The sequence below is a fragment of the Cervus elaphus genome, chromosome 11, assembly GCF_910594005.1.
Source record: "Cervus elaphus chromosome 11, mCerEla1.1, whole genome shotgun sequence".
Lineage (NCBI taxonomy): Eukaryota > Metazoa > Chordata > Mammalia > Artiodactyla > Cervidae > Cervus > Cervus elaphus.
The window spans coordinates 268,632-282,400 of NC_057825.1; the positions used below are offsets into that span (position 1 = coordinate 268,632).

At 57.8% G+C, this 13,769-nt stretch overlaps 1 protein-coding gene across 9 annotated transcripts in view; it reads right to left on the minus strand.

The window, feature by feature from the left end:
* CACNA1B (calcium voltage-gated channel subunit alpha1 B) overlaps nt 1–13,769 on the minus strand; it is a 205,670-nt gene that overhangs the window by 77,642 nt on the left and 114,259 nt on the right. For all 9 annotated transcript variants that reach the window (XM_043917715.1, XM_043917716.1, XM_043917713.1 and 6 more), the window contains 3 exons: nt 11,652–11,758; nt 4,328–5,113; nt 2,874–3,091 (listed from right to left, as the gene is read on the minus strand). In XM_043917715.1, the coding sequence (XP_043773650.1) occupies nt 2,874–3,091; nt 4,328–5,113; nt 11,652–11,758 (1,111 nt within the window). The remainder of the gene's footprint in view (nt 1–2,873; nt 3,092–4,327; nt 5,114–11,651; nt 11,759–13,769) is intronic.

Here is a 13,769-nt window from a genome sequence, read left to right on the forward strand (position 1 = left end):
ATGTTCCACAGCAAATGATATCAAGGAAATGAAAATTAACACAATCTGATACCACTGCACACCAATTAGAATGGCCAAATTCTGGAACATTAGCAACACCAAATGCTGTCAAAATGTGGAGCAACAAAAATTATCATTCACTGCTGGTGGGAATGCAAAATGGTACAGCCAGTTTTGTGATTTCTTTAAAACTAAATATATTCTTGCCATGTGAACCAACCATTGTTCTCTTTAGTACTTACCCAAAGGAGCTGAAAATTTATGTCCACACAAAAATGTGCACACAAATGTTTATAGCAGCTTTATTCATATTGCCAAAATTTGGAGGCAGCCAAGATGTTCTCAAGTAGTTGAATGGATAAACTAAGGTGCATCCAGATAATGGAAAGCTGAAATGAAGTGAAAGTCGCTCAGTCATGTCCGACTCTTTGCGACCCCGTGGACTATACAGTCCATGGGATTCTCCAGGCCAGAATACTGGAGTGGGAAGCCATTCCCTTCTCCAGGGGATGTACCCAACCTAGGGTTGAACCCAGGTCTCCCACATTGCAGGCAGATTCTTCACCAGCTAAGTCACCAGGGAAGCCCTGGATAATAACATAATGGAATGTTCTTCAGCACTAAAAAAAAAAAAAAAATGAGCTATCAAGCCATGAAAAGACATAGAGAAACCTTAAATTGCATGTTGGTAAGTGAAAGAAGTCGATCTGAAGAGGCTACACATTGTATTATTCCAACTATATGACATTCTGGAAAAGGCAAAACAATGAGGACAATGAAAAGATCAGTGGTGGGAGTCACGGAGGGATGGATAGGCAGAGTACAGAGAATTTTTAGGATACTGAAAATATTCTGTCTCATGTTACAATGATGGATATATATTATTACACATTTGTCCAAACCCACAGAATGTACAATACCAAGAGTGAACTCTAATATAACCTATAGACTTTGAGTGATTATGATGTGTCAATGTAGGTTCATCTTTGGTTAAAAAAAAAAAAAAAAAGGCACCATTCTGATGAGTAATAGGGAGGCTATTGCATGTGTGGGGGCAGAGAGTATCTGGAAATCTTGGTACCTTCCTCCCAATTTTGTTCTGAAACTTAAACTGCTCTTTAAAAAATTAAGTCTCTACAATTTTTTTCAAATAAAATACTTAAAAGTGGGCAAAAGATATTAATAGGCACCTAACCAAAAAAGATATACAGATATCAAATCAGCATATTAAAAAAAGCTCAACATCATATGTTATTAAGGAATCAGAAGCTAAAAAATGAGATACCATTACACACTTATTAGAATGACAAAAATTCAAAACACGGGCAGTACCAACTGCTGGAAAGGAATGTGAAGCAATAGGAATTCTCATTTATTGCTGGTGGGAATGTAAAGCGATACAGCCAATTTGTTAGACCAGGTTCTTAAAAAGATAAATGTAGTTTCACCATATAGTCCAAAAATCACACTCTTAGATATTTACCCAAATGAGCTGGAAATGTATGCCCACACAAAAACCTGAACATGAATGCTTATTCATGAATATGAATGCTTTATTCATAATTGCCAAAATTTTCCAAACAACCAAGGTATCCTTCAACAGATGGATGGATAAATAAACTGTGGTCCACCCCAATAACCAAATATTATTCAGCACAAAAAAGAAATGAGCTATCAAGTCATGAAAAGACACGGAGGAACCTTAAATGAACATGGGTAAGTGAAAGAAGCCAATTTGAAGAGGCTACATACTATGCAATTCCAACTATATGACATTCTGGAAAAGGCAAATGACAGACAGTAAAAAAGATCAGTGGTTACTGGGGTTAGGGAGGAGGGGCCACATTTAGGTTTCTGCAGACAAAAGACAGGTGGGACCCTCAAGCTAATCCAGAAAGAATCACACCCAGCGGCTCATTTTGGGAGTCTGGGAAAACAGACACACTACCACCTTGGTAGGTGAAACAACACAAGGGACCAGGGAAGTCTTTCTTCCAAGGAGGCAATGAGGAAGGAAAGGCTCAGCAGCCAGGGCAGCCAACTGCACCGTCTCACCCAGCACAGCACACGGGTCCATCGGCCCCAGGTGAGAGCACCCCAGGTGAGAGCACACGTGTGTGCCTGCGTCTGCGTGTGGACAGGTCTGCACACACGCAGGCGGGTGGCAGCATCTGGGTCTGCCTGAGACTAAATCTTCATCAGGAATTCCACATCAGCTCTGCCCCTGGGAACGTTTTCTCGGTTCTCGGTGCTCACAAAACACCGGTGCACTTGCACATAGTGAGGCGCTCGCCTTCCTGTGCCCTCAGTTCTGCACATGGTCAGTTGTGGAACCACCGTTCCTTCAGGACCTCAAGCAAAGGCCTGGGAGGAACCGCAGAGCAGGCACCATGCAGCATGGAAGATCACCACCCTGAGACCCTCCTCCTCTCCCCTACTAACTCCAACCTCAGTCTGGTCTGTGGCCACAGTCCCTGGCAACATTGGTATGACTATGAAGAGCTGTAACCATGCTGTGGTCTGTCTTCCCGATGAGACTCTGGGCCCCATGAGGACAGCCCATCACGCTCCCTCCTGCTGTGCCTCTGTGCTCTAACACCGTGCCTGGCACTTACCTGAGAACTTGCAAATATTTTTGGAAGGGAGGAGACTAAGGCTTAAGTGACATGTAACAGTGACAGTGCTCCTCTGGGGCCCTGGAAAGCAAAGGGACATGGAGGCACAGATGCTGACAACAAAGACTCTCCAGCTGAGAACAATTCAGAGGCAAGCTCTGTCCCCAGATGGCCGCTGTGGAGCAGGAGGGGAAGAAGGAGCACAAACTGGGCCCACACAAGGGGGGCCCTGCCTAGCTGCTGTGGGGAGATACTCACTGGGAACAACCGTGGTCTCCCCGGGAGGCCCGGTCAGCGTCACTGGAATATGCACAGTGGTGCTCAGATCCGAGGGCTGACTGCCCATACGAGTAACATTCCGCTGATTGTCTGCATCCTCTGGCTGTTCTTCCACCTTCTCTAGGCAAGTGCTGGGCAGGGCATGCACAGGGCCCACACCAATTACCACAGTGGCCTCCAGGTCACAGTGCGACTCCCTGCAACCAATAATGCACATCAGAGTGATGTAGCCCCAAACTCCTATTCTGTCTGCAAAACTCAGCTTCTTAAACCCCTATCCAGATCAAATAAATCCCTGACCACCTCCTCTGTTCTGATTTTTATCATCCTATACATTCTGTGTTTTGGGGTCTGAAAGGTAGGGTTGCAGCTGACTCACCTGTTTTTCCCTGGCAAAAGGCCAGGCATGGCTGACATCACATTGTGTGTATGTAACAGAACTGCTGGCAGAATGAACAAGCCTGGAAGAGGATGTTACCCTAAGCCACCCTACCTAGAGCCCCACCAGGGCCAAGCACAGAGCTCTGCAAACAAAGACAGTGCTTAGGTGGGGCTGATCCTGAGCTGCAGCCTCTGACTATGAGAGTTCTGGGTGGTCTGTGACCTGTGGTCTCAGCCTAGCAGCCCCTGTTGCCCCCAGGCTCTCACAGTCACCCTGGGATCCTGTCCCAGCTGCAGGGCCAGGCTGGCTGGCCTGGGGAGGGAATAGGGCGGGGTCCTTTCTGTCACAGGCACATAGCCCAGCCCCCTTCTGTTAGACCATTTAGCCTGGAGGCCTCCAGTTTCCCCCAGGCTCTCCTGATCCTCCTTCCTTCACAATGCTCCCCATTTTTCTCTTCTCTCTGGGTCATCTTGTTCTTCCCAAGTCTTCCTGTTCCAAACCAGTCCCAACGATTTTGCCCTAAGCCTCCCTTCCCCCTGGGCACCTTGAAAGTGAAAGTGAAGTGGCTCAGTCCTGTCCAACTCTTTGCCACCCCATGGACTGTAGCCCACCAGGCTTCTCCATCCATGGAATTTTCCAGGCATGAGTACTGGAGTGGGTTGCCATTTCCTTCTCCAGGGGATCTTCCCTACCCAGGGATTGAACCCAGGTCTCCCGCATTGCGGGCAGACGCTATACCAACTGAGCCACCAGGGAATCTCACCCGGGCACCTTGCTGCTGCTGCTGCTAAGTCACTTCAGTCGCGTCCGACTCTTAGCGACCCCATGGACTGCAGCCTACCAGGCTTCTTTGTCCATGGGATTTTCCAGGCAAGAGTACTGGAGTGGGGTGCCATTGCCTTCTCCGCACCCAGGCACCTTAGACTAGGCTAAATTTCCCTGAGCCAAGCTCCCCAGCACGCGGGTGAAAGCATTTCTCACACAGCCCCAACAAGGCGGACTGTCCCCACCCGGGGCCGCCCTCCTGGCCCGTGCCCCCGCGCTGACTCACCTGGGCTGGTGGTTCCGGGGCTCCTTGTCCCTGTCCCTGTCCTCCGCCTCGGCCTCCTTCTCCGCCTCCTCGTGTGCGGGTGGCGCCTTGTGTCGCGCTCGGTGCCGCCGGGCGGGCTCCTCGCCGCTCTCGGCCTCCCGGGGGCCTGCCCGGGCGCCGCCGCGGTGCCGCGCTCGCCGCTCGCCCTTGCTCCCGGGCGCGCCCTCCCTGCTCGGCTCCGGCGCGTGCCGGTGTGTGCGGTGGCGCCGGGGCTCGCGCTCCGCCGCCTCCTCCGGGGAGCCCCGCCGGTGGTGGCGCCGGCCGCCGTCCGGGCCCAGCCCGCGGCCTCGCTCGCTCCTGGCCTCGCGGGGGCCCGCGGCCTCCTTGCTGCGGCTGCGGCGCGGTCGTGCCCGCTCCTCCCGGGCCCCCGGGTCCCCGCCCTCCGCCTTCGGGGCGTCCGCCCTGTCCGGCTCTCCCGCCAGGGCCGCGGCCTTGTCCCTGTCCCTGTCGCGGTGCCGGTGGTGCCTGCGCGGCGGGTCGGTACCCTCGCCGGCCTCCCCACCCTCGGGCCGGACCTTGCCCCCCGTGGGCCCCCGCGCGCCATCCCGGCCTGGCTCCACCACAAGCGGCCGGTCCAGGTGCGTCTTCATGTCGGGCCGCAGGTGGCGGGAAGTGGCGAAGCGCAGCCGCTCCTCAGGGTCCATCTCACTATACAGCGCTTCACAGCTGGCCCGCAGGTTCTGCAGCCGCAGCTGGCTGGCCCGCTGCTCCCACACCGAGCGCGCCTTGGCCGAGTTCTGCTGCCTGCTGTGGGGAGACCGCCCCTGTGAGCCCCCTGCGCTGCCTCCCACCTCTCTGCTTCGCAGGGGAAGCCACTGATGGACACAGAGCGATGGACGGATGGCAGAGGACGCAGGGACGCAGGGCAAGAGGAGGGAAGAAGGTGGCAGGAGTCCTGGCCAGCCCAGCAGAGTGGATGGGCTGAGTCGGTGGCAGATACCCCGAGTAACAGACCTCGTCCCTAAGCCCCTTGTCGGGGAGCCCACAGACTGTGAGAGCCTCACCTGAGGTGGGGGCCCCAGGCCGGAGGGCACAAGGGGTGTAGGGCAGTGGGAATGGCAGGCACTAGCATGAGGTGGCAGACAGCCTTCTCAGGCAGGTGGGCCACCTGCCAGGAAGGCCAAAATGGGGCAAGGAGCGGGGCAGCGTCCAAATGGAGTGGGACTGGGGTTGGGGGGCTGCCCAAGGAGGGGCTTCTCCATCTCTCCCTCCAGGAGGAGAGTTACTGGCCAGAAGGACACAGAGGGTGTTTGAGAGGGAACTCAAGAAGAGGCGGGTCATCAGGAGCAGAGGGGAGAGGGGCCCAGGGAGTGAGGGGCCCTGACAGCTGGCCCTCAGGAGTCGGGCAGGCACTCTCCCTGAGCTGGTCAGACCCATTTGGGCAGCTGCCACTCAGTTCAGTGACCATTTGCTGAAGGCCCAGGAGCCCAGCATCAGGTCTGGGGCTGGACACCCCCTCTTGTGGTCACCAGTACCCCCTCTCTCCTGGCTCCACAGGGCTGAGAGCCCTCCGGCACCAGGAATGGCCTGTGGCCCGGGCTCAGCCCTCACAGCACAGGCTCCTGAAGGCCCTGACGGCCACCCGCCAAGCTCACCCACATGGTCACGGGGGGCCGACAGCCCAGGGTGTATGGGAGCCCTTTGCATTCTGAAGTTTTCACTAGACAAGACCCCAGAGTTGGTGACCCCAACACCACCTTGGCCAAGTGGAAACTGCCTCAGAGGCCAGTCCTGCCCTTCTCCTCTGGAGGTTCCTGGAACCCCCTGGGGCAGCAGGGGCAGCACAGGACAAGGATGGCCAGGGCATCTGGATCAGGTGGCATCTGGCCACCTCCGCCAGCCCTCACACCCACCTCTTGTCCCCATGGCACACTTAGCACAGAGCTGTGACCCACAGGGTCCACAGCAAGTCACTGACGGAGCCAGGACCGAACGCATGCAAGGACAAGAGGAAGAGTGTCTAAAGGAGATGTGAGCCAGGCTCCAGCTGCGCTGACGGCACAGCCGAGAGCCACAACCCATGGGCCTGGAGGGCCGGGCTGGACAGGCCCCAGCCCCGGCTCTGGGCTGCGGCCACTGAGCACCACACTAGTCCTGCCCTTTGTAGGGCTAGTCCAGGCTCAGGGTGGGGAGCCATTTCCAGGGGAGCACCTCGGAAGGATGAGAGCAGCAGAGCCTGATGTCTGTCCCTGGGGGCCCAGCAGGAGGGCAGGCAGGAGACACATGAGGGACAACTGCTGGCCTCTCCGGCCATCTGCCAACCCACACCTTTAGCTGCCACCCCAAGCCCTGACCTGCTGCCCCATTCCCGAGGTCACCTCACCCACCTTATCTTTCTCTGGCTTCAACCCAGAGCCCCAGGGGACCTCCCCATCCCCAGCTGGCATCAAAACAAAGGGTCAGACTCTGAACAAGACTGAACCTTGTACAGTGGACAACAGCCACTAGGGGGAGTTCCCCATGTGCCGGAGGCCATGAGAGCTGACAGCCAGTCACTGGTCAGGCCTCCTCATCAGCCCACCAGCCGGAGACAGACTCGGACTCTGAGCCATACCCTGGGACCCGTGCCGTCTGCCAGAACACAAACAGGCAGGCAGTAAAGATGATGGGGACACATGGTGGCTCAGGAGGAACGGCTCTGCCCTCAGCCTTACCCTCAGACACAGCTCTGTCCCACCCAGGAACCAGCTCAAGCCCACGAAGAGGCGGGCTGCCTGCTGGACTAGAGAGTGCGTCCAGGCTCCCTGCATAACTTCCCAGCCCCGCTCCCGCTGGATTGCTGCCACTCCGGGCCTCCGCCCCTTGGGACTACCTATGCCCCCCCAGGATGCAGCATGGCTGCTTCTCTGGACATGTCTCTGGGTCTGAGCCTGGCTGAGGTGTCCCCGCCTGCGGGCCTCTCTGTGTCTGCTCTGCCCGGCGCATGGTGCGCTGTGACCAATGCTCGCCTCGCAGCCCATGCCTCTCCACCCAGTTCCCAAGCAGCTCAGGATGTGTGAGAGACCCACCGCGCAGAGTGGCAGGCGGCTCAGCCCAAGGCAAAGGCCTCACTGAAGGAGGTCCAGGGAGGAGCCGCCCTACCACGTTCCAGCCCAGCTTGCCCGCAGAGCTGGGTTCAGCCACGTGCTGACAGGACTCAGAAGGAGCCTCCATGGCATGGCCCTGCTTTGAGGTCTCTGCGCTGAAAAAGTCATCACCCCTCAGTCACCCGTAGCTGTGACAAGCAGAAGCAGCCCAAGTACAACCCCTTACTCTGTGGACATTAGGGGCCCAACAACCAGCAGCTCTGCATTCTTGTGGCTGCACCAAGCCCAGCTCTGTGCTGGCCCAGCAACAGGGCGATGGGGCTCAGGGACCGCAGGAGCGCCAGTCAGCACCAGGACGCAGAGAGGGCACCCGGCCATCCCCAGGGACTTCTCACATGCAGGAGGAAGCCCCTGGGGACAGTCAGACTGGTGTCACCCCCAGCAGGGCCACCCCGGTGCTCCTGTGGCCCCACCTCAGGCTCTGCCTGTCTCTGCAGCCTTGCAAACAGGCAGCAGCTCTGCTCTCACTAGAACAAGACTTCCTAAGGATCACAGAGACGTCCTCTCCCAGGTAAGGCAGGCTGGAGTAGGAGGGCCCCACAAATGCCCTGAGTCCCTGAGGACCCTCTACTTCACAGGAGCTGCAAGGAGACAGCCCAGCGGCTCCCCGTGGTGGTCACCTCAGGAAAAGCAGACCTGCTCAAGATGCGAGAGTGACAGCACAGGGACAGATAGCAGAGAGGACAGACCAGGAGAGGAGGAGGGGCTGAGCTCAGAGAGCCTGATCCCAACAGCAGGCTGAGCAGGATGTGAGGGCGCCAGGAAGTGTGCCTGTGTCCCCAGCGGGGCAGCGGGAGGTGGTCCTGGAGCTGCCCCCTGAAGCGAATGACTTGAAGTGGGAAAGCAGAGTTAGGGGCGAAGGTGCTGGCGTGTAGTTATCATGAAGCCACAGATGGAAATTGTAGCAGAGAGACTCACGGTGAGTTTACGCTGGAGACAGATGAGCTGCGAGATACAGTACCTCGAGTTTGCTTTACAAAACTGCACATGCAAAAAACAAAACAGAACAAAAGTGAGAACACCAGAGAGAGTTCTAAGAGATGCCAGAACACGCATGAGCCGCATCGGGTCAGGACAGAGGCTCAGCGTGCATCCAAGCAGGAGGCCAGGGACGCTTCTGTCAGAACGACACCAGCCGAGACCTCGGGATAAAGGAGAAGTTGAGAGAGCGCACATCCAGCAGAGCAGCAACGCCCACGGCTGGAGGGCAGGAAGGTTAGCTTGAGCCGACCAACCCAGCTCTGTGCCCACTGCCCCTGGAAGGGCAGCAGGGCTGGAAAGAGCAGGCACCTCTTGCCCTGCAATTCTCAACAGCCCTCCTCTGTCGGACCTGGTGCCTCAAAATCCCCCGACGCTGGGGACCGCTAACCCCTTCAAGACGGAGCAGAGATGGCTGACACAGGGGCCTTACCTGCTTGCGGCCTTGCCTGGGCCCTGGTTCCTGACCACCATGCTCGACCCCCAGCCAAGGCTGCCCAGGCTCTAAGTCATTGTCTCCCACTCAGCACCACCCTTCCCAGGTGCAAAGAGGTTCCATCACCAGCCCACCTTCCCTTGAGTGTCTTTCTGGAAGCTTTTCCAAAATCAATAGAGAGAAACCAGAGATCTCTTTACAGTCATTTCCCTTCAAGGTGGCTTCCCCAGGGGAGGACCGGATGGGTACCCAACTCTGCCTACTCAAGGCTGAGTCGACAAATACATGAGAAGCTCAAAACTACTCACCTGCCTGCTGACCCTGCATGCAAAGAGGCACGTGTGTCCAAGAGACTGAGCAAAGCAGTACATGACCAGTGTGTGAGCCTGTGAGTGTGACTAAGACTGTGAACATCAAGAGTGGTGTGAGTGTGAACATGTGTGCAGGAGGGGCCGTGGGCACCAGTGCTCCTGAGGCTGATGCAGCCGAGAGCTCGGACGACCTCATCAGCCTGAGTGTCCCCACTCCAAGGAGCTTGAGAAGACTGTCCCCTGCAGCCACACACACCGGGGTCCCCAAGGGGGCTCCAGGGACTCGGGCACCCCCCTCAGGAGGGGCTGGCGCAGAGTCTCAGGCAAGGTCCACGGAGCCCCTCAAACATCAGAGACACTAAAGCTGCCCCGAGCATCCGAGGCCCACAGAGCACATCTCGGCAGGCCCTGTCTCACGAGCCACACAGCACAGCTCGGGGAGCAGGTTTGGGTGGGAACACCCTGTCCCCCTACCTCAGCAGCTCAGACAGAGAAGCGACCGTGAGAGGCTGGTGCTGCCAGCGGAGCAGGGAGCCAGGCAGATGGACAGACGGACGCAGGAACAGCCATCTCAGGGAGGCCCCACCCTCAGACACCTCAGCTGATGGAGGATAGTGAACAGCCACGCACAAAGGCCTCACCCCCACCCCCATGCCTGGGGCCCGACCTCCTCCAGGAATTGGGACCTCAGGGGTCACATCAGAGCCCCTGCACGTGCACCAGAGGTGGGCTGAGGACCCAAAGCTGCATTCTGGGTGGGCCTGCAGGACCCACAGGAAGACCCAGGGGCCAGCACCTGGACACACCCCAGGCTGGCCGCAGTGTGGAGCTCGGGGCCTGCTGTGAGGGGAGCACCACGTGTCCCCAGGCCCTGGGGCCGGAGGTCCACAGCCTGATTCCTGCGCAGCAGCGTCCTGAACAGGGCGGGCAGAGAAACAGGAAGGGCGTCCAGCCCTCCCTTTCTGGTGTCCAGACAAGCTCCCTGTGGCTGTGCCAGGGACCCCTCCTCTCTGGGGTCTCTGCCCAGGTGGGGGTGGATGCCCTGCCGCACATTCCCAAGGAGCGGGCAGCGCTGGCCAGCAGCAGGGGACACAGGACATCGCACTCCCCTCCAGAACAGCAGGAAGGCAAACGGTACACAGAAACCACACAAGGCCCACGTGAATAAACTTGGCCAGCCACCACCACATCCTCCATGCAGACTGCCAGCAGCTTACACAGTTTGGGAGAAGAGGCTATGACAGGAAGTCACCAGGGTCACTTTAAGCCCAGGACCAAGCAGACAGAGCCGGTACACTGGCCAAAAAACAAGACTCCAGGACTGCTGGGCACCAAGGCTCCAGCAGCTGGCAGAGTGGTGGCAGCTGTGTCCTGCCTGGCTCTCTGCAGGCCCCTGGCCCCCTGCCTTCACTCCCAGGGCCTGGGACCTCCCTTTGCTTCTTCTCCCCCATAGACCACCACTTTCTGGTCACCTTAGAGACAGGACCTCTGCAAACGCCCTCCTAGAAAACAGGTCATGGCCCTGTGACATCCAGGTGAGACCAAGCTGCTAAGATGACCCTCACCCATGCATGTACACACTTGCACAGACTCATCCCCCACCAGAGTACTCAGCACTGACGCCCGCATCACCCCGGAAGGGCCTGAGGCTTCTCCTGGCACTCTGACCTCAGTCAGCACAGCAGAGGGGCGCAGCTGCAGAGCGAGGGCGGGATCTGCACCAGGAGCCGGAGGGGCCGTGGGGTGGTGAGTGTGGGGCTGGACGCAAGACTGGCAGCTCCAGGTGGACTCAGTCTGGCCCCAAGCCCCTCTGTGCTCTCTCGCGGTCACCCAATGACCAGACACTGGGCCAGACTGTCCCGCCTCCTTCCCAGGAGCCAACCTCCCCCAGCCACTGCAGTTTTTGGCCCTGGCCTGGGTGCTCTGCCCCAACTCTGAAGTCCATAGCACAGCAGCAGTGCTCCTGCAACGTGCCTGGAGGCTCCACAGAAGTCTCAGCCCCACCTGACCTCCTCTCATCAGAGGGGCCACCTCTTGACCTCTGTCCCAACACCAAAAACTCAAAGATACTTTTGGAAACTGCATTAAGACTCTTGGGCTGCTGAAGTACCATGTTGAATCTTTTGCCTCACAAAACACATTTCTGAAAAACTGAGCCTAAGTCAGACATACTAATTCCTTGGAGCCGACCAAGACTGTCCAGAGGGACCGCCTTCAGCAGGCCACTCCCACCCACAGCACTGCCACCCCTTGCTCTCATCCCAGCAGGGAGAAGCCAGAGGCTCTACCTCGTGGTCTCTTTGCTCAAAGGCCCCTGCCGGGGAGGAGAACCACTCCCCCCATCTCAGCTGCTGGGGAGGGCTATGTCCTAAGAAGCTCCAGTCAAGGCAAGGGCCCCTCTCTAGAAGCCCCAGGAGGAGCTGGGCTCTGCAGCAGCCCTGCCACCACCCCATAACCCACTCCTAGAACCTTACGCGGCAATGGAGATGTTCGCGGCAGACATGGGGCTGACTTCAGCCACTTCTTTGGCCTTTTGCAGAGCAAGCTTCTGATTGGCTGCTTCTTCCATCTCCTCTTCGTCCTGTTTGGACAGACAGAAAAGTGTAGCTAGCCTGTGAGTGCGGTGTCTACTCTGAGGCTCCACAGAAGCCTTGGCCCCACCTGACCTCCTCTCATGCCACCAGCTCTTCATCCTAGAGCCTCTGAGTCCTTCCGCCCCCTAAGCCATAGGCAAGGCAGCTGGCTCCTGCCTCAGCACGACCCATGCAGGCTCCAGACGCCCCTGCTATGCCCATCTCTGCAGGCGACAGTCCGCAGTCAGCGCCCTTCACAGCGCGCTCACCGCTGACAGTACCGCTCTGGAGCCCCAGCCCAGGAGCATATTCCTGCATGTCAGTCTCATTCCTTTGAAATGCAACCCACCTCTCTATTCCCACCTGCCCCCTCCTGCCTCCCCCCAGCAGTTGTCACACTGGAACGAAGTCCATCTCTGCCCCAGGCCAGTGAGCCAGCGCACGGGACAGCTGGCCACCCTGAGTCTGGGTGCCCCGCAGCACCGCCCACAGGAGCCCTCCCCAGGAGTGTCTAGCAGGGCCACCTCACGACCTCAGAGCTTCTCCGCCCAGACCTACTGGGTCACATCTGACCACTGGTCCCCGGCGGTGACTGTGCCTGGTCATGGGTTCCATTCCTCCCTGAGCTCCTGGGGAAGAGTCCCAAGGCTCTCTGCCTCTGGGCTGGCATGTGATACCTCTGCAGACGCCTTGCCCCACCTCTGCCCCTCCACTCGGGGGGAGACGGACCCTCCAGCCCCAAGCCCACGTCACCAGGCAAAACCAAAATGCTCTGCTCCTCAGATCTAGATAAAGAGCTCTAGGCTGAGTCTACAGGCCCACCAGTCTCCGTGTGGTCCAGCTACATCACTGGGACCACCCTTATATCCCCCATTACCCCAACCCCAGGCCCACCTGGCTCCTCTGGAAGCTGGCATTCCCAACACATCCCAAACATCCTTAAATTTGCTTTTAGGGGCATAGTAATGGCAACTAAGCCCCTGTGAGCTGCCTGTACATTTCCCACCATAGAGAAGAGAGCTTCCAGCTTCAGGCCCCAGGGGGCGGCAGAACTAGACCTACCACGAAGCCCCCGAGGGACGCCCCTCCTCCAGCTCCGGGCTCCATCCTGGTTTATGGCCCTCAAGTCACTCCAGTGGGTGTTCTACAAACTTGACATGAGTTTATTTCCACTTCAAAAAACAAGTGACACCACCGTGTATTAGTGGGAATATGAAGCAGGGAGCACCAACCCCGCTCTTTGGGACCCTTGGCCAGCCCAGGAGTGCCCAGAGCCTGACACAAACAGGCCTCCACTTCCACCTCCAAAAGGGAGGAAATCCCTGAATTGGGGCAGTTTGTCCAAACGGGCCACCACCCAGGGTGTCTGGGCATGGAGACAGGACCCTAGGACATGACCTGTCAGTATGTCCTCCCACTGACAACCTTGAAGGGGCAGTGAGAACTTTGACCTCAAGCTCAGGACAGCTGGTGCCAGATCACCAAGGCTACTGGGCACCCCTGGTTCACGTGGCTCCAGAAATCCTGACACCAGAAGTGCTCTGCGGCTGCACCGGTCCCCCCAGCCAGGGGCTTGGGCCACTCTCCAGCCGCTCCTGGATTGCGAGATTCAGTCCAGCAACTGACTACAGCAGGAATAGGCAGGCCGGGGGGATTCCTGAGCCTCAGAGGAAGGGAGGGGTCCAGACCCACAGGCACAGCCCAGCCCAGTTGAGCGGAGGCAGAGGCGGGCGCACCCATGAGCCCCTGGGGGAACATTCTTCCCCACCAGGTGGGGAGGTTGGGCCCCTGCACAGCGTGCGCTGCCAGGAGCACGTGGGAACCAGAGTCTCTGCAGCCTGCAGAGACGTCCAGAGCCCAGCTTCCCCAGGGGAAACCCAAGTCAAGCCCAGAGCAGGGACAGTGTTAAGAGCCTTTGGATGTGCAGGACTGAGTGGGTGCAACACAAGCGGAAGGCTGTCGGGGACAGTGGGGGCGAGTGTACAGACAGACGCACAGGTGTGCACCCAGGCACACGCG